Genomic DNA, 27,243 nt, shown 5'->3' on the forward strand with positions numbered 1-27,243 from the left:
TTATTCAAGTGCGACTCCTTTAAGCAGATGTTTAGCCTTCAGACTAAGACTTAGATTTCAGACTACCACAGACTCCCCATAGGCACTGTAGTTAGAGGAGTGACCCCATAAACAACATTTCAAGGGTATTCCTGGCAGCTGAGACCCCAATTATCTCGATAATAAGGGCCCAAAAACCCCTGTGTCAAAGAAGTGGAAGTGACCATATTTGACCATCAAAGTGAAGGGATAGTAAGTAAAGCGGTGGTCGCACGTGCTCACTACCGCTCCATTCATACTTGGGGATCTTTGATCGAGAGGAGTCCTAGTGGTCAGACCCCAGCAATGATGCATTTTTCAACTATCCTGTGACAGATCTACATTGTTTTAGAACAACCCCTTTAATCCTTGTTAAGCTCCAATGGACCAGTGTTAAAAAGCCCCCAAATTAGTCCCCAATTATTGAGAATTTATAAAATCAAAAAAATGTAAAAACTCAACAATCGAAAAATAGAATAAGAAATGTACATTCTTTATTAAGCATTCTGCCATTGTATAAGGCTCCAGGCTCATTATCCGGTTCAGCGGCGTGAGTCATCATTTTCCCGTTTTCCGCTAATGTAGCATGAAGCAGCTGGATCTTGGCGCTCGGTAATACAGTGAGAGGTTTAATACATCCATTTCAATTTCCTATACACATTATACAAAGTCCATATATAAAAATGCTATAAAATAAATTTTGTAATAATTTATGAAATTTGTGGCAGATGATCGGAAACGCGTTACATTGGTTGGGGAAGAGGTCTTTAATACATCGGGTAGAGCTCTCGCCAGATTTCACCGTCTCCCCTCTTCTTGTCCAACCATTTGCTGCAAGGAAAAATGGTAGTGACACCAGTCGCGGAATTGGTCACCTCTACCCTCTCCAGCAGCCACCCGGCACTGAGGCCAGAGTTGTCATGCTCCACTCGTACTTTCTTCATCTCGCCCAAGTCTAAGGTCTCGATGTAGAAGCGGTTGGTCTTTCCGCGCTCAAAGAGGTTCCTCATCTTCTGCTTCAGGGCATGCTTCCCGGAGTCACCATTAGACCCATACATGGTGAGGAAGACATTGGCGTCCGTTCCTGCTCCTTTTTCAAAACCGGTCACTATTATGACTTCGTACTTTACCGGTACCAAGCTGCGGGCCCGGCTGGCGAAGCTCTCAATGGTCTTGGCACATTCGAAAACTTTGAAGTCATCTCTCTTGCTGCGCAGGGGAATCTTGGCATTGCAGTTGAAAATGTATCTGAAAAATAAAGAGAACAGAAGAAATTAAAAATGGAAAGGACTATGATGACTTCTTTTTTAGTTAACTGGGCAGTTTCCCCAACTCATTCAACAAGAACTAACACTTAGTTTTTCCAAGCATGATGCAATTGGGAAAGGGGGGATCTGAAGCTGCGAACCTATTGTAACGGGGTCTACCGTGCTAGAGTACCTCTTTCAGTACCACCCCGTGGTTCAGGAGGTCCACTCTGCTTTGGCTGGAGTCTGAATGAAGGACGCTGGCTGGAATTGCTTGGTTACATGGGCGCATATAAAAGATCACTGCTTCTCCACGTATTTCCAGTGTGACAACACTTTACTCACAGGACACAAAATATATCACACAGATACAGAGGGCAGGCCAATTGAAAAGCGGCAGGCCAGACATACATTACAATAGCCGCAGGTGGCCGGAGCCTGCCGATATTTACTGTGGGAATTACAAAGGTGGGGGAGGTCAGAAGGGGGATATCTTGTCCCCTCTGCCCAGGGGCGCAGCCTGTGGGCTGATGCATTAGGGACATGCATCTCACATGGAACCTATTAAACATACATATGACTGCACAACATATTCTGGGTGCTGGGGGGTTCCGTAACACCTATTGCCAGGGAATCCACTGAAATGTTTCCATATAATAGTGGATAACACTGGCTCCTTTGAATCATCTCTTTACTATAACTAACAGTGAGGGCCCAGAATGTGGGGTGTGAGTAACAAACATTCCATTCAGTTACAGGTCTACAGAGCCATGTGTTTTAGATCCATGGGGGTGTCAGCAGTCAAATTTCCATTCGATCAGGAGATATGAGATCAGGGGATAACTTAAAAACTAGGTGTAAAAACCCTTTAAATCCTCCCACCCTATGATGTACTTCATTAAGCAATTGTGAGTGTAAGGAGCGAGATTAGGAGCAGATGCCAGCTGTATTGTACAGCCAACATCTGCCTCAAACAGCAGTGATCAGTCCTAGCATTGATAGCTGCTGTTAACTCATTAAATGCCACTGTCAATCACTGACAGCTGCATTTAAATTCCAATCCGAGCACCATTCTGATCCCCCACCACACCCCAAGAGGCGTGATCATGGGGGGGTGTTGATGACTTGTCGCAGCAGCCGGGGGTGGGAAGGCTGCAGGTCCATCTTCCTACAATGTTGATTTTTCTGTGGCATCCAATCACAGACTGGGCATCATAGGTGACAGTGATTTTCTGTATATGCTAAAATCCAGTTGTATTACGGTATATAGAACAAGCAATTGAGGTCATGTTCCCTATAAAGTCTAAAAAAATGAAAATTGAAAAAGAAAAGTTTATAAAAACACACAAAAAAAAACTTAAAAGAATTTCACCCCCACCCTCTATGCTTTTCTCCCAGCTAAAATAAATTAAAAAAATAAAATTCAAATAGACATATTAGGTATTGTTCGCCCAGGCATAGATTACGGTGTGGGACAGAACGACTGAGAGGTGAGGGATATTGTTGTTTTTTACTTTAGTTTTATTACAGGAGAACGAGGACTTCGGTGTAATAGGCGTTAGGTGAGTATAACTGTCTTTGTTATTTTTAAATAAAAATGGAAAACTGTATATATAATATTAGCACTGGAGAGGTGTCTTATAGAAGCCTCTCCATTACTAAGCTGTGGGCTTGATGTCACCTGACAATATAAAGGTGACATCAAACTCACAATTATGAACCCAACTTGCCACCACTACAGGGCAAGTGGGAAGACCTGGCAAAGTGCCAGAATTGGCGCATCTCGTAGATGTGCCTTTTCGGGACAGCTGTGGGCTGCTATTTTTAGGCTGGGGGGCCTATATCAATGGCCCCTTACCTGCCTGAGAATACCAGCCCCCTGCTGTCAGCTTTAGCAAGACTGGTTGTCAAAAATGGGGGGGACCCCAAACCGTTTTTTTTTAATTATTTATTTAAATAATTAAAAAAACAGCATGGGGACCCCTCTATTCTTGATAACCAGCCTTACTGAAGCTGATAGCTGAGGGCTGCAGCCCCCAGCTGTGAGTTTTGCCTGGCTGGTTATAGAAAATATAGGGGAACCCAGGCCGAGTTTTGTCATTTATTTATTTACAGCGAAGGTGGCAGATGAGAAATACTCTCATCAGCCACTCCTGCTGTCAATGTTATTAGCGGCAGCAGGTGTAGGCTGATGAGAGTAATAGTCCCATCAGCCACCGCCTGCTTTCATTGTTCTCACTTGAATACAACTGTCATCATTCTCCTCTGCTCGTGCTGATCGCTGGCAGAGCAGAGGAGAATGATGAGAGTGTCTTCAGCACCCGGTGCCAGAGAATAGCGCTTATTGCGGGGGGGTTTTCACAACTTCACTGCACTTGGAGTTTATTTTTCATGTTTCTCACTACATTATATAGTGAAAACTACAACTTGTCCAGCAAAAATAAACCAAGCACTCATATGGCTATGTTGATGGAAAAATAAAAAAAGCTATGACACTTGGAAGAAAGGAAGGAAAAACGAAAGAGCGCAAATCAACGTTGACATGCGTCTTTAAGGGATTAAAAAAGAAAACAATACATGAGGAAGCATCACTTACTGGTTCCCAAGCTCAGTCTCTGTAATAGTGATCTCTTTCACGTGCCAATAGGAATCTGGTTTTGGTGAAAACTTCCTCCCATCTTTAGGACAATGGCCGACACAAATAGCAGCGATGTCACCCACATTCTTGGAGGAGAACTTGAATAGATCTGTGGCATTCCTGGCAAAAATAAAATTGTTACAATGAGCAAAAACTACAACAAAAAATAACTTCCTTCCTTGCAATCAATAGCCCCAAACATAATAGTAATAGTATCAATACTCAATATAAAGTAATCATATGATGACCACTTTTTTTTTATTTTGCAGGTCAATTTGTAGATTACTTAGGAACAGAGATGAGAGAATCTTCTGAAATTCATATTTGGCAGCTTTGCCAAAAATTTGATTTGCAGCAAATCGAAAGTACTGCAAGGCCACCACTTGTCCTGAAAACACTTGTGAAACACTCTGAGATGTTCTAGGACAGTATTCTACACTTTCTGAAAACATAGCCTTAGTAATATCATAGTGACCTCAGCATGTACAAGTATGGGTAAAGAGACGGGAGCTGCTTATCACTGCTGAGCTGACGTATGCTATCTGTACAGTATAATCAGTGCTTTATAGCTTTCTCACCCTACCTCTATGACTACATTGTGAGCTGGGACTTCCTGTCACTATCCAGGTTCACCACAAAATGTCTGCTGAATTCCCTGCCTCTGCTTTGATACAGGCTGATGTGAAAGCTGCAAGGCATTATTTTGAATCCCACACAGCCCAGAAGATGAGCCCGTACACTAATATTATTGGGCATCGATTTTATATAGGTAAAGATCTTAGACATTTTGGGGCAACCAGAGGACCTACTGAGCAAATCTCCTCTTCTTGGAGGTGTTTTCCAGCATCATCTCCTTAGATCTTCCCTTCTTCCCCTCTAGGATTATCCACACATTGTCCTTGGTTTCAGCATCTTCTCTGTCACTTGTTACGGTCATTATCTCATAAGCTGCAAGAATCACAACGAAGGTTACCCAAAAAATTGCCTCTAATCAAATGTGATGACTCTACAACACGTGGCGCATGCGCAGATCCACTTACATGTGCGTTCCTTCAGATCCAGGATATCATTGTTGGCACAGGCGAGCTCTCTTATGATCTGCTTGTCATCTGCATTCTTGGCCAACCATCGGTCACATTGGAAACGGAAAGTCTTGTTCATAAACTCATCTTTGACATCAATGAACTCTAAGTGCCATCCAGGGCCAATGCCTTCAAAAGACATAATAAGTATCATAAATCCAGAGCTAAACAAACGTATGAGACGTGAAGGAAAATTGTGGTAAAGTTGAAAGTAGACATGTTTTTCCAAAAGATAAAATGGAGAAAGTCAACGCTGCAAACCTTCAGATGCCGACTGCTTGTCTGCATTGTTGGGTCTGGTGTCTCTCATCTTTCTCTTGATAATACCCCATAGATTCTCAATGGAGTTAAGGTCAGACGAGTTTGCTGCAGTCATACTGTTGTTTGTAAACCAGGTATTGGTACTTTTGGCAGTGTGGACAGGTGCAAAGTTTTATAATAGTTATATTCTTGTACTTGGGAGCAGTATCATAGTAGTCATATTCTTGTGCATTAGCGGCAGTATTACAGTAGTTATATTCTTGTACATAGGGGCAGTATTATAGTAGTTATATTCTTGTACATAGGAGCAGTATTATAGTAGTTATATTCTTGTACATAGGAGTAGTATTATAGTAGTTATATTCTTGTACATAGGGGCAGTATTATATTAGTTATATTCTTGTACATAGGGGCAGTATTATAGTAGTTATATTCTTGTACATAGGAGTAGTATTATAGTAGTTATATTCTTGCACATAGGGGCAATATTATAGTAGTTATATTCTTGTACATAGCGGTAGTATTATAGTAGTTATATTCTTGCACATAGGAGCAGTATTATAGTAGTTATATTCTTGTACATAGGGGCAGTATTATAGTATTTATATTCTTGTACATAGCGGCAGTATTATAGTGGTTATATTCTTGTACATAGGGGCAGTATTATAGTAGTTATATTCTTGTACATAGAGGCAGTATTATAGTAGTTATGTTCTTGTACATAGGAACAGTATTATAGTAGTTATATTCTTGTACATAGGGGCAGTATTATAGTAGTTATGTTCTTGTACATAGGAACAGTATTATAGTAGTTATATTCTTGCACATGGGGCGGTATTATAGTAGTTATATTCTTGCACATAGGGGCGATATTATAGTAGTTATATTCTTGTACATAGGGGCAGTATTATAGTAGTTATGTTCTTGTACATAGGAACAGTATTATAGTAGTTATATTCTTGCACATGGGGAGGTATTATAGTAGTTATATTCTTGCACATAGGGGCGATATTATAGTAGTTATATTCTTGTACATAGGAGTAGTATTATAATAGTTATATTCTTGTACATGGTGGCAGTATTATAGTAGATATATTCTTGTACATAGTGTAAGGCAGTGACCGGTGTCATATGCGAGGGTCGCTATGTATCCCCCAGGATGTGCTTAGAAGCATATTAGATCCGCTGGAGTGCCCTGTGCTCACAGCAGGTTTGCCTGTGAGACACAGGGAAGAATAAAAGGGAGTGTGAACTGGATCAAGTTATTTGACCCAGAAATTATTCAGGAAAACCCGGTATGGGCTTTTATTTTTGAAACGGACTGCAGGAAGGCAGTGGGGCCGGTCCGTTTCCTCCAGCCCAGATCTTATAGTGGCCCATGGCCATAGAATCTGGAGGAAAGAAAAAAAAACCTGCAAGAAAGTTTGGATGTGTCAGTATTGGTCTGGGAGTCAGACCTAGCAGGAGCTTGATGAGGAGCTCTGTCCGTGTGGTGCAACACGGGCCTGGCAGAGCCTGAAAAGCCTGACACCCCAGCTTACACGGTGGTGTAATACGTTCACGGCAACGGATTGTGGACTGTCTTTACTTTTCCCGGCTGCATACTGAAAAGACTTGTTTGCTTATTTGTCCGGTTTGTGAGTATGCTAAGAAATAAACAAGACTTATTTTGAACTTTATATGGGTCACTGCCTATTCACTGCACAGCAAGGACCTCGCTGCATCACATTTGGTGGAGAATGTGGGCAGTGTGAATCAAGGCATACCCCAACACCATTTGCATGTCTGTTATTAAGCCTGCTACATTGCAATTCAGGCCTACAGACAAAATGGAGGAGATCCTGAGGCAGTTGGTTCTCACACAGCAACAACAGCAACAAACGAATAACCTGTTGCTGCAGCAAATTACAGCCCTGCGTGAGGCACCTCCAGCACCGACCCCGGAACGTCGCGATGCCCGAGACAAGGTCCGCTCCGCTTTGAGGAAATTGAGTCCGGAAGATGACGTGGAAGCGTTCCTCACCGTCTATGAGCGCACGGCAGAGCGGGAGAATCTGCCAGCAGCACAGTGGGCTGAAGTTGTGGCTCCGTTCCTGAGGGGTGATGCGCTAAAGGCCTACTTTGACCTCAGTCGGGAGGATGCCCAGGACTATTCCAAGCTAAAAGGTGAGATCCTTGCCCAAGTGGGGGTTAATACTTATGTGAGAGCTCAACGGGTGTTTTCTTGGACTTATGTGGAAGCCCAGCCTGCCCAGTCTCAGATTTTTGACTTGCTGCAGCTTGTAAAACGGTGGCTCCAACCTGAGACTTTAACCACAAGTCAGATAGTGGAGAGGGTGGTGGTCGACCGACTGGTGAGGGCTCTGCCAGCAGCCATACAGCGTTGGGTGGGTCAAGGGAACCCGGGTACCCTAGACCAGGTTGTAGGTCTGGTAGAGCGGTATAAGGCCACCCAGGACTTTATACGGGACACTGCTCCGCTTCGGCTGTCACGTAAGGCTCCGCCAGCTCAGGAGTCTGAGAAAAGTCCACGACCCTCCACTGGGACAAAACCGGACCGAGTCCGTGCTGAGGGGTTGTCCTGGAAAGAGAGTGACCACAGAACTGTGTCCCCTAAACTGGCCCCAAGGTTACCTCGGGCCACAGTCATTACGTGTTGGCGATGCCAAGAACCTGGACATGTGGTTGCTAATTGCCCTCTAACAACAGAACCCATGGACTGCGGGTATACCCGTCGGGTGTCTATGTATGCCCAGCCAGTCTGCATTGCCACTACAGACCCTGCCGGTACCGAACCTCAGCTGTGTAGAGTACTCGTTAACGGGTACCAGACGGATGCTCTCTTGGACTCAGGGAGCTTGGTGACCCTGGTACACGGGTCCCTGGTTGCTGGGGACAGTCCTAATGGATGGAAGGTGGGGGTAGTGTGCATACATGGGGACCTCAGAGAGTACCCAACTGCGGAGGTCACTTTCTCCACCCCGTGTGGAGAGATAAAACATGTGGTGGGCGTGGTAAAGACTCTTCCGTATGGGACTGTGATCGGTAGAGACTTGCCCCTGTTCTGGTCCCTCTGGGAGAACAGACTTAACCCTCTCAGGGTAAAAAGCATTCCAGGTGCAGAACCTGAAGATCCCGAGTCAGGGATACCTGCCGTAGGGGTCGCCACCATAGGGACAGTGTGTAATCCCGATAGGTTTCCCCTAGAGGTATTGGCAGGAGAGGTGGAGGAGAATCCACCAATTCCTGAGCTGGAGGTGTCTCCTGGTAAGTTCGGGACTGCCCAGCTCCAGGATCCCACTCTGACCCGGGCAAGGGAAAGAGTAATCGAGGTGAATGGGGTGGCCCAACAACCTGGTGCAGAAAAGGAGTTTCCCCGGATGATGATCAACCAGGAGTTACTGTACAGGGTTGATAAAATCCGGGACGAGGTGGTGGAACAACTGGTAGTGCCCCAACCCTATCGTCGGGCGGTGCTCGACATGGCTCATACTCACATGTTGGGGGGGCACTTGGGGGCCAAAAAGACGTTAGAGGGCATATTACAGAGGTTTTTTTGGCCTGGTGTCTATGCTGAGGTTACAAAGTACTGTGACACATGTCCTGAGTGTCAACTAACCTCACCCACCACGAACTACCGGAGCCCATTAGTGCCTCTGCCCATCATAGAGGTACCTTTTGAGCGGATAGCGATGGATCTGGTAGGGCCAATAGTAAAATCCGCCCGGGGCCACCAGCACATATTAGTAGTCGTGGACTACGCCACCCGGTATCCAGAGGCGATACCGCTCCGGCACACTTCGGCTAAACTCATAGCCCGTGAACTGTTTGCCATGTTTTGTCGCCTGGGGCTTCCCAAGGAGATCCTTACAGATCAAGGAACCCCTTTTATGTCTAAAGTGACTAGGGAGCTATGTAAATTGCTCCAAATTAAACAGTTACGAACGTCAGTGTACCATCCACAAACCGATGGGTTGGTCGAGAGGTTTAATAAAACCCTCAAGGCCATGCTCAAAAAGGTGGTCGCCAAGGATGGGAAAGATTGGGATATGTTATTGCCATATTTAATGTTCGCCATACGCGAGGTACCGCAGGCGTCCACGGGGTTCTCCCCATTTGAGCTATTGTATGGCAGACACCCGAGGGGACTGCTGGATGTAGCCAAAGAGACGTGGGAACAGGAGCCCACTCCACATAAAAGTGTAATCGAGTATGTGGCAAGTATGCAGGATCGGATTGCGGTCGTGCAACCCATAGTAAAGGAGCATCTGTTGGATGCCCAGGCCGCTCAGAGCCGTACATATAATAAAAGGGCCACGGTCAGGACCTTTAAAGAAGGAGACCGGGTGTTGGTACTAGTACCCACCCCAGAGAGTAAACTCATGGCCAAGTGGCAAGGGCCTTATGAGATACGGGGGAAGGTGGGGGAAGTGAATTATAAAGTGTACCAACCCGGGAAAAGAAAACCCGAGCAGCTGTACCATGTAAACCTGCTAAAGGCCTGGAAGGACCGAGAATGTTTGGTCACAGAAGCAACTACGGTCATACAATCGGAGGTCCCTCTGGCACTCGCCAAGGACACGGCCGGGTGTGAGGTAAAAGTCAATGATGACCTCACAAAACAGCAGCGGCGGGAGGCTCGAGCTTTGGTACAGCAGAATATGGATGTATTCTCAGAGCTGCCGGGGCGAACCTCAGTGATTCAGCATGACATTGTCACTGAGCCCCGGGTAAAGGTGCGAATGAAACCCTACCGAGTGCCAGAAGCCCGAAGGCAAGCCATCGCGGCCGAGGTAAAGCAAATGCTTCAGTTGGGAGTCATTGAGGAGTCCCGAAGTGAGTGGGCTAGCCCCATTGTACTAATACCAAAACCTGATGGGTCATTACGCTTCTGTAATGACTTTAGGAAGTTAAACGAAGTGTCAAAATTTGACCTGTATCCCATGCCACGGGTGGACGAGCTAATTGAGAGACTGGGGAAGGCACAGTACTTCACCACGCTGGATCTCACGAAAGGTTACTGGCAGGTTCCCTTAACAGAGTCAGCGAAAGAAAAGACTGCCTTTGTAACCCCAGAGGGTCTCTTTCAATACGTTGTCTTACCTTTTGGGTTACATGGGGCTCCGGCCACATTCCAGAGGCTGATGGACATTGTGTTGGCGCCACATAGAGATTACGCGTCGGCCTATTTGGATGACATAGTCATCTTTAGTACCGACTGGGATACCCATCTGTCCCAGGTACAAGCAGTGCTGGAGTCTCTTAGAGCCGCAGGGTTAACAGCAAACCCAAAGAAATGCGCAATAGGTCTCACGGAAGCCCGGTACTTAGGATACGTGATCGGCCGAGGGGTGATCAAACCTCAAGTGAACAAAATTGAGGCCATTCAAAACTGGCCCAAGCCCTTAAGTTCCAAACAAGTGAGGGCATTCCTTGGCATCATTGGGTATTACCGTCGATTTATACCCAATTTTGCTGGTAAATCGGCTTCCCTAACGGACCTGTTAAAAGGGAAGAAAACGGTGATGGTCAAGTGGAATCCTCAAGCAGAGGAAGCTTTCCAGTCCCTGAAGTCGGCGTTGTGTGGACAGCCGGTCCTCATCAGCCCCGACTTCAAGAAAACCTTTATCGTGCAAACCGATGCCTCAGAGGTAGGCTTAGGAGCGGTGCTGTCGCAAGAGGTGAACGGGGATGAGCATCCAGTCACCTATTTAAGCAGGAAACTGACCCCGGCAGAGAAAAATTATAGTGTAGTGGAGAAGGAGTGCTTGGCGATTAAATGGGCTTTGGAGTCCCTAAGCTACTATTTGCTCGGGCGTCAGTTTCGGTTGGTAACGGACCATTCACCCCTTGTCTGGATGAGAAATGCAAAAGAGAGGAATGCCCGAGTCACCAGATGGTTCTTGTCCCTACAAAACTTCAGCTTCTCTGTGGAACATCGGGCTGGGAAATCACAGGGAAATGCGGATGCCCTGTCTCGGGCACCATGTATGCTGACAAATGTTCAACCCCACAAGTCTGAACAGAAGGGGGGGGTATGTAAGGCAGTGACCGGTGTCATATGCGAGGGTCGCTATGTATCCCCCAGGATGTGCTTAGAAGCATATTAGATCCGCTGGAGTGCCCTGTGCTCACAGCAGGTTTGCCTGTGAGACACAGGGAAGAATAAAAGGGAGTGTGAACTGGATCAAGTTATTTGACCCAGAAATTATTCAGGAAAACCCGGTATGGGCTTTTATTTTTGAAACGGACTGCAGGAAGGCAGTGGAGCCGGTCCGTTTCCTCCAGCCCAGATCTTATAGTGGCCCATGGCCATAGAATCTGGAGGAAAGAAAAAAAAACCCTGCAAGAAAGTTTGGGTGTGTCAGTATTGTTCTGGGAGTCAGACCTAGCAGGAGCTTGATGAGGAGCTCTGTCCGTGTGGTGCAACACGGGCCTGGCAGAGCCTGAAAAGCCTGACACCCCAGCTTACACGGTGGTGTAATACGTTCACGGCAACGGATTGTGGACTGTCTTTACTTTTCCCGGCTGCATCCTGAAAAGACTTGTTTGCTTATTTGTCCGGTTTGTGAGTATGCTAAGAAATAAACAAGACTTATTTTGAACTTTATATGGGTCACTGCCTATTCACTGCACAGCAAGGACCTCGCTGCATCACATTAGGAGCAGTATTATAGTGGTTATATTCTTGTACATAGGAGCAAAAAAGAACTGCTTGTCTAACAGGCACAAAAACACAGAATTTGACCACATTTACTATGCACATAGGAGCAGTATTATAGTAGTTATATTCTTGTACATAGGGGCAGTATTATAGTAGTTATATTCTTGTACATAGGAGCAGTATTATAGTAGTTATATTCTTGTACATAGGAGCAGTATTATAGTAGCTATATTCTTGTACATAGCAGCAGTATTATAGTAGTTATATTCTTGTACATAGGAGCAGTATTATATTAGTTATATTCTTGAACACAGGAGCAGTATTATAGTGGTTATATTCTTGTACATAGGGGCAGTATTATAGTGTTATATTCTTGTACATAGGGGCAGTATTATAGTAGTTATGTTCTTGTACATAAGAACAGTATTATAGTAGTTATATTCTTGCACATGGGGCGGTATTATAGTAGTTATATTCTTGTACATAGGGGCAGTATTATAGTAGTTATATTCTTGTACAAAGGAGCAGTATTATAGTAGTTATATTCTTGCACATAGGGGCGATATTATAGTAGTTATATTCTTGTACATGGTGGCAGTATTATAGTAGTTATATTCTTGTACATAGGAGCAGTATTATAGTAGTTATATTCTTGTACATAGGAGCAGTATTATAGTAGTTATATTCTTGCACATAGGGGCAATATTATAGTAGTTATATTCTTGTACATAGGGGTAGTATTATAGTAGTTATATTCTTGTACATGGTGGCAGTATAATAGTAGATATATTCTTGTACATAGGAGCAGTATTATAGTAGTTATATTCTTGTACATAGGAGCAGTATTATAGTAGTTATATTCTTGTACATAGGAGCAGTATTATAGTAGTTATATTCTTGTACATAGGAGCAGTATTATAGTAGTTATATTCTTGAACACAGGAGCAGTATTATAGTGGTTATATTCTTGTACATAGGGGCAGTGTTATAGTGTTATGTACAAGAACATAACTACTATAATACTGCCCCTATGTACAAGAATATAACTACTATAATACCGCCCCATGTGCAAGAATATAACTACTATAATACTGTTCTTATGTACAAGAACATAACTACTATAATACTGCCCCTATGTACAAGAATATAAGAACAGTATTATAGTAGTTATATTCTTGCACATGGGGCGGTATTATAGTAGTTATATTCTTGTACATAGGGGGAGTATTATAGTAGTTATATTCTTGTACAAAGGAACAGTATTATAGTAGTTATATTCTTGCACATAGGGGCGATATTATAGTAGTTATATTCTTGTACATGGTGGCAGTATTATAGTAGTTATATTCTTGTACATAGCGGCAGTATTATAGTAGTTATATTCTTGTACATAGGAGCAGTATTATAGTAGTTATATTCTTGTACATAGGGACAGTATTATAGTAGTTATATTCTTGTACATAGGAGCAGTATTATAGTAGTTATATTCTTGTTCATAGGAGCAGTATTATAGTAGTTATATTCTTGTACATAGGGACAGTATTATAGTAGTTATATTCTTGTACATAGGGGCAGTATTATAGTAGTTATATTCTTGTACATAGAAGAATCCTTGATGAATAATCAATGACAAATTTCTATTAGAATATACACTCACTGGCCACTTTATTAGGTACACCTGTCCAACTTCTTGTTAACACTTAATTTCTAATCAGCCAATCACATGGCGGCAACTCAGTGCATTTAGGCATGTAGACATGGTCAAGACAATCTCCTGCAGTTCAAACCGAGCATCAGTATGGGGAAGAAAGGTGATTTGAGTGCCTTTGAACGTGGCATGGTTGTTGGTGCCAGAAGGGCTGGTCTGAGTATTTCAGAAACTGCTGATCTACTGGGATTTTCACGCACAACCATCTCTAGGGTTTACAGAGAATGGTCCGAAAAAGAAAAAAAATCCAGTGAGCGGCAGTTCTGTGGGTGGAAATGCCTTGTTGATGCCAGAGGTCAGAGGAGAATGGGCAGACTGGTTCGAGCTGATAGAAAGGCAACAGTGACTCAAATCGCCACCCGTTACAACCAAGGTAAGCCTAAGAGCATCTCTGAACGCACAGTGCGTCGAACTTTGAGGCAGATGGGCTACAGCAGCAGAAGACCACACCGGGTACCACTCCTTTCAGCTAAGAACAGGAAACTGAGGCTACAATTTGTACAAGCTCATCGAAATTGGACAGTAGAAGATTGGAAAAACGTTGCTTGGTCTGATGAGTCTCGATTTCTGCTGCGACATTCGGATGGTAGGGTCAGAATTTGGCGTAAACAACATGAAAGCATGGATCCATCCTGCCTTGTATGGAGCATCTTTGGGATGTACAGCCGACAAATCTGCGGCAACTGTGTGATGCCATCATGTCAATATGGACCAAAATCTCTGAGGAATGCTTCCAGCACCTTGTTGAATCTATGCCACGAAGAATTGAGGCAGTTCTGAAGGCAAAAGGGGGTCCAACCCGTTACTAGCATGGTGTACCTAATAAAGTGGCCGGTGAGTGTACATACTGGATTCAATACAGAAAAAAAATCCTAAAACATAGTTATCTTAATGGAGTAGCATAGCGGCACATGACAAGAACCAATGCCGGTGAGTGTATATGATTGACACTTCATCTGCAACTTCACATATTTTTTTTTATTTTATAAAGGTTTTTTTTATTCACTTTAAACTTTTGCTCTTTTCCTGAAATATTAATTTTCCTGGGAGCAGTTCATGGTCTGATAAGATACTAATAAATCTGCTAAGCCATTGTTCTATCAGCAGACAGATACAATATGTAAATCTATCTGAGCCCTGGTGGGAATCTGGGATAACAAGCACAAACCCCAGCCCCTTCCCCGCATTATCTCCTGATTCCTGCTTATCATTTAAATGCCTGCACAAACTGGACAAAACTCCCAGAATAGAACAGACTCCAGAGATAAAAGAGGTCTGGGTAAGGTTGCACCATCCTCCCATATTACTTGTAAACCAGAGGCCTCTTTTCTGAACACTGTGACTAATGTGACACAATGCGGCGTGCTGTAACAGGGTACGGCAGCGTTGTGTCCGATATAATACGTACATAGCATCAACACTATGAATTACAGAGGCAAGTGACCGTGAAGCAGAAAAAGAAGGAACATGGAAAAACGCTGAATGGAGAGAAGTCTCTGGAGATACAAGACAAGAGGCTACATCAAAGAGAAAGGACAAAAATATGTATAAAAAGATAACATGAAAGACGGAGCGAGAGAGACCATGGAAAAGGCTGTGAGCTCCACGGGGGGGGGGGGGGGGGGGGGGGGTAAACGCCATTGATAGCGCGTGCGGTTTCGCCTTTTTCTTCTTTAGGTCTTGGTCTATCCAGTTTAATTGTAGCACGTAGTCTGTGTTGTATACCATTTTTATGCTTTGGTGGTGTATTTATACTTTAACATTGAGTTCAATTTAGAATTTTTGCTTAAAGGAATTGTCCACTACATGAAAACAATGGGCCAAGGGAAGTAAAAAAAATAAGTATATATATATATTTTGTACTGGCACTGTTCAAAGAAAATTGATTAGAGCAGACCTGAGCAAAGTGCGACCCGCCGGCCCTCTGGCTGTTCCAGTCCGGCCTGTGGGAGCCTAAACTATGCCCGCCGTCCCGATATCCTCAGGCTGCAGATGGCGAATACATTGGTGGAGGAGAGGGCCGCCGGCTCCTTCTTCCACCATACAGAGTGTATGACCGAGCCAGCAGATGCAATGACGTCACTATATCCCGTCCGCTCTGCCGAGCGTCAGTTCACAAAGCAAAGACTGAAGAGGAGCTCCAGGGGGAACGGTAGCGAAGGGAGTATGTATTGTTTTATTTTCCTTTTAAACACAGTATGTGTGAATGTGTGTGGGCTTGTACTGACTATAAGGGGAAGACCTTTTGGTGGGATCGTACTGTGTATAGGGGGCTATGTGTGGATTCACATTGTATATAGCGGGCTATGAAGGGGCTCAAGGTGTATATAGTGGGGACTGTGAGCGAGGACTCGTACTGTATATAGGGGTGCTGTGTGTAAGATCACACTGCATATAGGGAGACTACGTGTGGGGGCTCAAACTGTATATAAGAAGGCACTGTTGAGGAGCATACTATATATAGGGTGTGGAGAATATGGGATCATACTATATTTAGATGGGCTATGTGTAGGACTCATACTGTATATAGGGGGCTGTGTGGGGGGCTCATGCTATACAGGGGTTTTGATGAGGGGGCAGGATGAAGTGCGGATTGCCTGATTCATTAGAAGGCCCTTGCCTCTTAATGTATCAGGAGAGGTGGCATACGTCCCACCACCAATCTTACTCCGGTCAGTGACTAGAGTAAGATTTGGACTGTAATAAATGTAACTGCTTGTCATGAATTTAAGCGTAAAAGCTCTGATGCATCGGGACCTTTCTCCATCATTTTTAGAGGCCCAATGAGTCAGATAATTTGTATAATTGCTTGGTAAAACACTAATTTGTGGATTAACAGCCTTTGTAAAAATGCCAGCGATCACTTAACGAACAAGCAAAATGCCCATTCACTGGGTGATTGGCTCGTTCAAGCTGACATTAACATGATTGTCTTCAGCAGCACCTCATCTTGTGTAAATAGGCCGTGCGCTGCTGATAACATCATGTTGTGTGCACACAGAACAATCATATTAATGATCGTTCTGTGCAGAAAGAGTTGCCCATCCAAAAAAAACAATAAATGACTGCTGATTGTCTTATATATACGTAGCTGATCGGCAGTCATTTAACGGCCACGGACGGAATGTGTAAATGCCCCTTACAGGGGTATTCTGATCACCAAGAGCCTATCCCAATATGTAGCAGGTGTAATAATACTAATATTGGCAAATATCTCCAATTAGAAATGTAGTATAGTTTTTCTGATTCGCTATGTCGCCTTCCTCATGTGCAAGCATTGCAGGACCTTAGTGTATCCATGGTTACGACCACTGATATAGTGACAGTAGCTAGCTGCTAGTGGTCGTCACCATGGAAACCTAAGGTCCTACAATGACTGCACATGAGGAAAGAGACAGGCATCAGAAAAACTGTACTATATATGGAGGTATTTGCCAATATTTTTATTATTACACCTACTACATATTGAGATAGGATCTTGGAGATGGGAATACTCCTTTAAGTGAAGCCATAGGAACAAAGGATCAGACACGTTGAAATCTAACATGTTGGACCTTTCTTTTCCATCTGCCATCAAGAGATACTCTGGTGATTATACACGTACGATGGTTGACAAATTCTTCCCAAATCAGTAGGTTTGCGCGACACTCAGCTGATGTGGATCAGGATCAGTGACAATTTATTCGGTAAGTTTTGTGTGTGTTTTATATATTTCACAGTAAAGTCATTGAGGTAACAAATTCACCCATACCTGAGTTGTCGTGCCAAACACGCACTTTGCACAAGTCCCCCAAGCTCAGCATGTCTGGGAACCGGAAAGTGTCCATCTGATTTTTCTCAAACTTGTTCGAGTTATTGGACTGTTTCATGGCGAGCGTCCCACTGTCTCCATTCTCTCCAAAAATCACCATGAATACATTGGCATCTGTACCGGCTCCTGGAAACAAAGGGGATGGAATTATAGTTTATTATTATTATTATTATTATTATTATGTTTCTAATATGGAAAATTGTTCAATATATTTTAAGAGGGCTGCGAAGTAAAAAAATATTTAAAAAAAAGTTAAACAACGGACCATCCTTCTGGTCTGAGAATAGAGAATTCTGAACTATTTCCTAGACAATATTCTGCCTATTTTTACCAAACCAGACAGTTGCCTATCCTCGGCAGACAGAACCTCCTCCTTCACGTTACTCAATTTTTAGGCAAATCATTGTACAGAGCCTTGATATCAGACCATGCTGTCCCAGGTGTATACGTCTTATTTAGTGCTGAAGCTTTGAGATTTTTCCAGAATCCGAAGGGCCATTAGAAAACTGATTAGAAACAACTATGGCTCGAACAAGTGTCAGTAACTTCCGGCATTTCAGAAAAAGTCGTTAGGTCCGGATCGTCTTTCATAGTCTAAATCTGTGCCTTCCGGTCTGCCCAAAAATGGACAATTTTTAGGGTATTTTGTAATAATGATCCCTGCTTTTGACACCGGTTGGAAAACTTTAGCTCTTTTCAGGCTTCCAGAATTGGTTCTGTATGGCATGAAGAACAAAAGGATCACATCAGCTGACACAATGTGGATGAGAATCAATCTTATTACGGTGCGGTGCACGGAGAAGGATCTTGAGTCGGCTCCCAGGTAGGAATAGGTGAGTAGAAGGCAGGTATCTAGCAACCGCGGTGAAAGGATTTATAAAATCATCATTTATTAGTAACTCTTAAAATTTCATAAAGAGGAAAAACAAACATAAAGAGAAACACTCGGCCTGCGCGCTTCAAGCACCAAGGCTCTGAAACATAATCTGCATGGTATACCGTCATAGCTTCACTGATTTAGATTTTTGGGATGAGTTTATTATCGAAAAGTTTCTGAAGTCATTTTTTTGGAGCATGCTTTTTTTGTAAAGGCTGAATCAATCAAAATGCGTCACGGAGTATTGTTTAATTTTGTGGCAAAAAAAGAAAATAAGAAATTGTAAAAGGAGCAAAAGAATCACCATGTGATGGTCAGAAGATTTCCAAGGAATATAAACAGAAAAGCTGTATTCACTGCCGTGGACCATTCAGTCTCTATAACCAGGCACTTAGCTGGTGCATCGTCGTCTCTACGGAGAGTTGCTCGCAGTTTAATGATCATTTAAGCAGAGATATTGAAGCACTAAGAAGCGGTTTTCATTAAATCCTCTGGTGTTTTCTTAGAACGTCTTCCATAATTGCTCCTCTCCGCACACACTTTGAGCTCTAACGGGAGCGATATTGTAGCCTTGTGGTTTCTCCAGTTCAGGTTTATTCCCCAGCTTACCAGTTCTAGAAAAATGTCTTTAGAAGAATCCCCAATAGTGTATTATGATCGCCGTCAGCCACTTACCGTAACCAGCTCTCAATACTCCAGAACCAGTGACATTTAAAAGCTGAAAGTGAATTTACAATCTATTTTATTTTGTCGCTTTTTTTGGATAGTCAATCAGTGGCGGTCCATCTGCTGGAACCCCTCTTGATCAGTGTAACAAGGGTCTAGTGCAGTGTTCGCTCTAAGCTGCGCGCACTGGAAAATATGGTCCCAGTCTCCCCTTGTGTATCCAGCTACTGTATCTCTGTCAGTCCCATAGACATGAGCGAGTGCCACACCATACATACAAGGAACATGTTATGCTAGACGGGTGGGCAGTGGCATAACTCATGGGTCCCAGTCCAAAATTTCCAACAGAGCCCCCAATTGTCACAAATTTTTAATAGCAAGAGCCTTTTTTTCACGTCGGCCAAAATGGACCTAAGCGCAATGGTCCTTGTACGATTCCAACCCCGGCATCTATCATCTATTATAGTTATGCCCCTGTGGGTGGGAACAACCACCAGTCATTAGTGATAACCAATTCGATTCACGCTACACTGGTACAACATCCAGCATGGTCCTCCATGACAACCTGTTGTTATTTCTGTGCCCAGCAACCTCGGTTCCTCCTGCACAACTTCGTTTGAGTTCTAAGTGACTAGAAAACAAGCAACATCATGACGTCCTGGGGTCTACTAAACATCAGAGGTGCCCAGTATGTCAGGTCGAAGATGCCAGATGAAGTAGCGAAGACCAGGTATCTAAGGCAACAGAGTGGAACACCGAACAGAGCAGTGCCGATCGCATTTCTCAACTTCCTAAACAATGTTCTCTTCTGTACCCAAATTGACATTACATTGTAATTCCTAATTGCTCCTGTGGTGGCGCTGCTGGGTACTTAAACACTTATTGCCAGGTTTCCTCACAGACTGCAATTGATCACTGAGGTTCCAGTAATGGGAAACTTTGCAGTCTGCTTAGTGTCAAGGAAGGGACCTTTCTAGAAGATAAAACTTGTTATCATCTCTGGATTCCTCACAGTTACCGATTGTCAGAAAAAGCTAGAAACAAAAAAGGGATGGAAAAAAAGGTTGAGTGGTAGTAAAATAAAAATACCGACATGGCTGCTGTCATTTTATATGCTCTTTATGTAGGAGGAACCAGCCTGTATGGTAATGTGTCAACTAATGGCACTAATATATTATGATTGGAACTTTAGTTCTACTTGTGACGTACACTGTCCCAACATATAGGATACCTATAATCAGTACGTGCAAAAACGAATCAGGTAATCCTATTATATAGATATCAACAAGTATCAAAAAAGTATCAAACATTCAATACTTAAACAGGCGGGATGAAAACAAGATACAGTGAAAATCATAAGAATTAAAACAGGAATGATCTCACCAATTGCCACAGACCAGGTAAATGATGCCCATGATTCACTGAAGCGGAGAGTTCCATATGTCAGCGATGTCGGGAGACAATACCCTGTCAATCCCTATTGGGCTATCAATAAACCTGCGTCCCTGGTCTGTGGCAATTGGTGAGATCATTCCTGTTTTAATTCTTATGATTTTCACTGTATCTTGTTTTCATCCCGCCTGTTTAAGTATTGAATGTTTGATACTTTTTTGATACTTGTTGATATCTATATAATAGGATTACCTGATTCGTTTTTGCACGTACTGATTATAGGTATCCTATATGTTGGGACAGTGTACGTCACAAGTAGAACTAAAGTTCCAATCATAATATATTAGTGCCATTAGTTGACACATTACCATACAGGCTGTATCAATTGGTACTTGTTTGAGGTGTTTTTGTTTTTTTGTTTTTTTGATATTTTAAATCCCTTTAAAATAAAGGTTAAGTTTTAATTCCTACTATAGCTGTGTTCCTATTATACTGGTGGGATCTTGTTGGATTATTCCAAATAGTCATTTAGTATTGCTTTTTTCGCGTATGCTCTTTATGTAGCATTTCTTTCTTTCTGTACATACACAATAGTGTCCTAAAAACAGTTGGCATTATCATAGTGGGACCAAAGTTTTCTGCCATATGTCATCTGATTAGTAGGGATGAGCGGACCCGTGGAAGTTCGGGTTCTGTTACCCTCCCTGAACTTTATTCCAAAGTTCGGTTTGAGTACCAAACTGGGTCTGGGTAAGAAAAAAAAACTCCCCTCGGAACTCGAAAAATTGCAACGGGGAAAGTCCGTGTTTGGCGTTTAGCACCGGACAGTAACTGTCCGATACGAACACAGAACTTTTAAGTTTTAATCTCTACTGATTACTCCCAGTCGAAACAATTTAAAAAAAAAAGTAATCCATGGCTGATAACATATGGGGTAATAGAGGACACACCTGTGGCATCGCTTGTCTTTATCTGTATGATGTATGTAGTGGTCTCCACCATTTCTTCCTCATCAACCACAGCTGCCAACTCACAAGAAAGGGTTCTCTTCTCGCCCTTCGTCTTTGAGAGCCATTCTCCATATGTAAATGATGTCTCCTCTTCTGTCACTGTGTTCTTCAGTATAATCTGCACAGAAGACACATTTTATAGGGATTCAATGTCTCATTATCCTAACAAAATGCCCAAAATATGCCAAGGAATTGTTTATTTCACCTTCCCAACCTTCCTAGATCAGACTGATCCATGAGCAGGAACAATCTTACGTAAGAGGAAGTTCCCCAAAAACCAGTCATGCTACTTTTGAACAAGACTTTCACCTCTCTTGGTCTCTTGCCAAAATTTGGGCAAGATAGAAGTAACTAAATGCCAGTGATAGTACAAACACTTCATTATTGCAATGGATATGAAAATGAAAACAGGCAAGTATAGACTCAGTTGCAAGGACCAGGGAGTAAAGATCGCAGTCACATCCTACCAAGAGGGAGTGACTGGGCCCAGCGCCTATGACTGGCTCATGATAGTTGTGTCATGTGCTGCCTGTCACTTGCACGCTGAAGTCAGCTGCTAGTTACAGATGAGGACTTGGCGCTGCGTGGGAGCGGGAGCAATGTGAGTAGAATCAGGGTTTTTTATGCATTAAAAAACAGTGGAAGGACAGGGGACATGCAGTGCCTTGCGAAAGTATTCGGCCCCCTGGAAATTTTCAACCTTTTCCCACATATCATGCTTCAAACATAAAGATACCAAATGTAAGTTTTTGGTGAAGAATCAACAACAAGTGGAACACAATTGTGAAGTTGAACGAAATTTATTGGTTATTTTAAATTTTTGTGGAAAATCAAAAACTGAAAAGTGGGGCGTGCAATATTATTCGGCCCCTTTACTTTCAGTGCAGCAAACTCACTCCAGAAGTTCATTGTGGATCTCTGAATGATCCAATGTTGTCCTAAATGCCTAATGATGATAAATATAATCCACCTGTGTGTAATCAAGTCTCCGTATAAATGCACCTGCTCTGTGATAGTCTCAGGGTTCTGTTTGAAGCACAGAGAGTGGAGCGCCCCCACACCGCCGCAGGGCCGAGGGGTACCCGGAGCCGGGCCTCTGAGTCTCAGTTCTGGGGTTGTCACGGTGGCTAGACCCGGTCCGTGGCCCTGTCTGTCAGTGGGGGACGTCCAGTGCAATAAGTGGTGATAATGGTGCAGTTGTGGGGTGCAGGTCGCGATAAATAACGAGGACACCAAGTTGCAGTCTCTTTACCTCTTTACTGAAGATCTCTGGGTCCTCAGTCCAGAATACGGTTCACCAGGCTGCGCAAGTCCGGCCGGTCCAATGGCACCTCCAGAGTTCTCTTCACAGGTGGAAATCTGTGCCTTCCTGCTTGCGCTATGTGTTGTGGTCCTTCCCTGCTGTGCTTACGGAAAGTCCCCACAACTGTTGTGTCTGTTTCTTAAGTTCCCTCACAACTCGATTAGATGATGTTCTGCTAATCCTCCGTCCCTCCCTGATGTCCTGGTTGGAACGGCACCCGTTTGACGGGTAGGCTCGGAGCTCTTCCGGGACCCTAGAGTCGCCCCTCTCCACAAGTTGCCCCCCAAGACTGCATAGGTGATTTAGGTGAGACAGCCCGCCTTAGACTGACTGTCCTGCCGCTGTTTAGAGTATTGCTTGAAGCTGAATGTTATAATACTCCCTCGGCGTTCCAGCCACCGGTTGTGCGCCTCAGTAGGATGTTGCCTCGGTCTTACAGCACGACTCCTACTGGTATTCTCCTATCGCTTTGATCTCGTTTCTCACTCAGCACAATCTATCTCGCTTCTAGTCCCTCCTTGGGCACCGCCGCTATCCTGAGCAGGCACGGTCCCGTTACGTTCGTTCAAGTTGCCAAGCCTCTGTCAGGATCCCACCCCTGACAGAGACCCTACTGTATCTTCCCCCACAACACCCTCTGCCACAAGGTGTTGCCTGGTTCCAACCCAGTCAGCTTCTAACTAACTTCCTGCCTGACCCCCAGTTTACCCACTATGGTGGGGAGTGGCCTAGTGAATAGAACCCTTAGCTCCCCCCGGAGGCCCGGCTGTGAAATGTATTGGTGTCTGTGATACCTGATCAGATTAACTCCTTCAGTGCCATCAGACGTACCATAGCTCCCCATAGTGGCGGAGCCACAGTACTGCAACGACCAGGACTCTGGGGCGCTGCAAGAGCATCATGAAGACCGAGGAACACAACAGGCAGGTCCGTGATACTGTTGTGGAGAAGTTTAAATCCGGACTTGGATGCAAAATGATTTCCAAAACTTTAAACATCCCAAGGAGCACTATGCAAACGATCATATTGAAATGGAAGGAGTATCATATCACTGCAAATCTACCAAGACCCGGCCGTCCCTCTAAACTTTCATCTCAAACAAGGAGAAGACTGATCAGAGATGCAGCCAAGAGGCCCATGATCACTCTGGATGAACTGCAGAGATCTACAGCTGAGGTGGGACAGTCTGACCATAGGACAACAATCAGTCGTACACTGTACAAATCTGGCCTTTATGGAAAAGTGGCAAGAAGAAAGCCATTTCTCAAAGATATCCATAAAAAGTGTCATTTAAAGTTTGCAACAAGCCACCTGAGAGACACACCAAACATGTGGAAGATGGTGCTCTGGTCAGATGAAACCAAAATCGAACTTTTTGGCAACCATGCCAAACGATACCTTTGGCATAAAGGCAACACAGCTCATCACCCTGAACACACCATCCCCACTGTCAAACATGGTGGTGGCAGCATCTTGGTTTGGGTCTGCTTTTCTTCAGCAGGGACAGGGAAGATGGTTAAAATTGATGGGAAGGTGGATGGAGCCAAATACAGGACCATTCTTGAAGAAAACCTGTTGGAGTCTGCAAAAGACATGAGACTGGGACGGAGATTTGTCTTCCAACAAGACAATGATCCCAAACATAAAGCAAAATCTACAATGGAATGGTTCACAAATAAACGTATCCAGGTGTTAGAATGGCCAAGTCAAAGTCCAGACCTCAATCCAATCGAGAATCTGTGGAAAGAGCTGAAAACTGCTGTTCACAAACGATCTCCATCAAACCTCACTGACCTCGAGCTGTTTGCCAAGGAAGAATGGGCAAGAGTTTCAGTCTCTCGATGTACAAAACTTATAGAGACATACCCCAAGCGACTTGCAGCTGTAATCGCAGCAAAAGGTGGCGCAACAAAGTATTAAGTTAAAGGGGCTGAATAATTGTCACGCCGTTAACGGCGATAAAGGGGCAGGACGGCGTACTGGGACCCGCACCTGTCCCTGCCACTATAAAGGGGCCCTGGCTGGCTTACCCTTATCTCCGGGGTACCTATAATGGTTAGGAGGCCTGAGCCGCCAGCGTATCCCTGTCTCCTGTGCAGGCCCTATCAGTGGCCCCCTCTCCCTCCCCAGGGAGGAGGACTGCACCAGTGTATTAATATGACAAGTAATCAGGGTATGCAGACAAGGTAACTAAAATCTCAAACTCACCAAATGCTCACACAGCCACAGAGGAAACACAGAGAAGGGAAGAGGGGGGAAAAAACTAGGAAGAAAAACAGGTTTAACATGCAACCAAAACAGCAGACAACAATCTCTGCAGATAAACCTCCAAGCTCCTAACACCACGCTCCTTCCCATTTCAAGCCAGGCAGCAGAACTGATCACTGACAACAGTTGTAGTCAAAGCTGAGTCTATATAGGAGAGGAGATTACAAAAACCAATTCAGCAGAGAGACCAAGCTCTCAGCAACTTCAGCAACAAGGTTTAACTCCTGCCCTGCTGGCACAAGACAGCCAGGTCAGAATTCAGGAGAAGAGCTTCTGTTCACCGTGTGTGAATAAGGCCCAGAGCGCTGCGGTTCTCTGGAACCTCTCTGTCGCGGTAGCCCCGTAACAATAATATTGCACGCCCCACTTTCCAGTTTTTGAATTTCCACAAAAATTTAAAACAACCAATACATTTCGTTCAACTTCACAATTGTGTTCCACTTGTTGTTGATTCTTCACCAAAAATTTACATTTGGTATCTTTATTATGTTTGAAGCATGATATGTGGGAAAAGGTTGAAAAGTTCCAGGGGGCCGAATACTTTCGCAAGGCACTGTATATACAAGGATGGGGAACATATATAGCAGGATTGGGATATATATATATATATATATATATATATATATATATATATATATATATATATATATATATATATATATCACGATGGAGCCCACCATGGGGAACATATATACCAGGATGGGGGTCATATATACCAAGATGGGTCCAGAATTGAAGAGACATATATACTAGGATGGGGGACATATATACCAGGAAGGAGCCCAGAATGGGGAAAATATATACCAGGATGGGGGAAATATATACCAGGATGGGTCAGAATTGGAGAGACATATATACTAGGATGTGGGACATATATGTGGGACATATATACCAGGAAAGAACCCAAAATGGGAGGCATATATACAAGCATGTGAGACATGCATATCAGGATGGGGAACATGTGTAAGGGCGTGACAGAGGCCGTCATATGCCTCGCCCTCTTTAAACAGTGTTCATGTTAAATATGTGCAGTTCCATAGAGTTTTTAAATGCTAATGTATTCATTTACGGTTATTGTAATGTGTATGTACTTTACATGTATTGTGTATAGGATCAGGGATGGAATAGAAGGGTAACAGTAGCATGGGACAATAGTGGGACTAGAATAGTGGGGTACACTAGAGATAGGGAATGAGAGTGCCAGGAGAAGCATAGTTAGTGTAAGGAGGTGGCAGGCCCCCTCAGTTGCACCTTCTCCTCTTCCCATGTGACCCCCCCCATGCACTTTTATGTACATATGTTATGTAACTGTATGTTATATGTTTTTTATACTGTAATGTCAAATATGTGTTTTCTGCCTTGATTGTGCTGTGTTTACCCGTTCCAAATGTTACCTATCGTAATATTCCTAGATGTATTGTCATGTGTATAGAGTTAGGGAAAGTAGTTAAGTTGATGGGCTGGATCAGCAGCAGAAAGGCGGGAGGAGGCTGCTGTCCCAGCTCAGTAGCTCGGACACGTTGGCCCAGGGCAGACATATAATACAGATGGGGCATTGCCAGACTCCCGGATGGGAGAGATCTGTTGCCCCAGGCTCAAAAGAATTCCCGGACCTAAAGAAGGATTCCAGGAACTAAAGAAGGACTCAAGGGTTTAACAGGACTGAAGGACCACAACACAGGCCCCAGGACTCTGGAAGTGCCCCCTGCTGAAGGGGATTTAAGCGCCCAGATCCCAGCAAGTGGACTTCTGCAAACTTCGGCTACTGTGGCCATTGTGGGTACAGCTGTAGCAAGTGTCAGGGAGAGAGCAGGAAGCCAGTGCTGAAATTGTCTTTTTGTCTACCTTTCGTTCTCGTTCATTAAAAGTTATTTCCCTTTTGGAAAGCAGCTGCAGTGTTGAACTCTCATTGCCTGGACTACAGTGACCAGAGGAAGAGAAAGGTAACTCGTGGGAAAAGCTGTGTCGGTCCCATCTATTTATGTACAAGGGACCAGGGGGTGCTCGCTGACCGTTTGCTCAGTGGACTCTGTGTACTGCGCCTTTCAGGAACTTGGCAATAACTGCCCCCCCGTCACCCTTGTTACATTAGCATAAGGGTGACAGAGGCTGTCATATGCCTCCCCCTCTTTAAACAGTGTTCACATTAAATATGTGCAGTTCCATAGAGTTTATAAATGATAATGTATTCATTTACTGTTATTGTAATGTGCATGTACTTATTTTCCAGACTGGGAGGAGTTACAGATGGGTGTAGTGCAGAGCAGTGAGTGATAGTAAGGAGACTTCCTGTTTAGT

At 43.9% G+C, this 27,243-nt stretch overlaps 1 protein-coding gene across 2 annotated transcripts in view; it reads right to left on the bottom strand.

The window, feature by feature from the left end:
- Window positions 1-484: 484 nt before the first annotated feature.
- The window catches only part of LOXHD1 (lipoxygenase homology PLAT domains 1), a 261,656-nt gene continuing 234,897 nt past the window's right edge, over window positions 485-27,243 (bottom strand). For both annotated transcript variants that reach the window (XM_077283599.1, XM_077283609.1), the window contains 6 exons: window positions 21,315-21,492; window positions 17,370-17,555; window positions 4,944-5,114; window positions 4,713-4,851; window positions 3,862-4,023; window positions 485-1,266 (listed from right to left, as the gene is read on the bottom strand). In XM_077283599.1, the coding sequence (XP_077139714.1) occupies window positions 786-1,266; window positions 3,862-4,023; window positions 4,713-4,851; window positions 4,944-5,114; window positions 17,370-17,555; window positions 21,315-21,492 (1,317 nt within the window). In that variant the 3' untranslated portion in view covers window positions 485-785. The remainder of the gene's footprint in view (window positions 1,267-3,861; window positions 4,024-4,712; window positions 4,852-4,943; window positions 5,115-17,369; window positions 17,556-21,314; window positions 21,493-27,243) is intronic.

Source organism: Ranitomeya variabilis, chromosome 1, assembly GCF_051348905.1.
Source record: "Ranitomeya variabilis isolate aRanVar5 chromosome 1, aRanVar5.hap1, whole genome shotgun sequence".
Lineage (NCBI taxonomy): Eukaryota > Metazoa > Chordata > Amphibia > Anura > Dendrobatidae > Ranitomeya > Ranitomeya variabilis.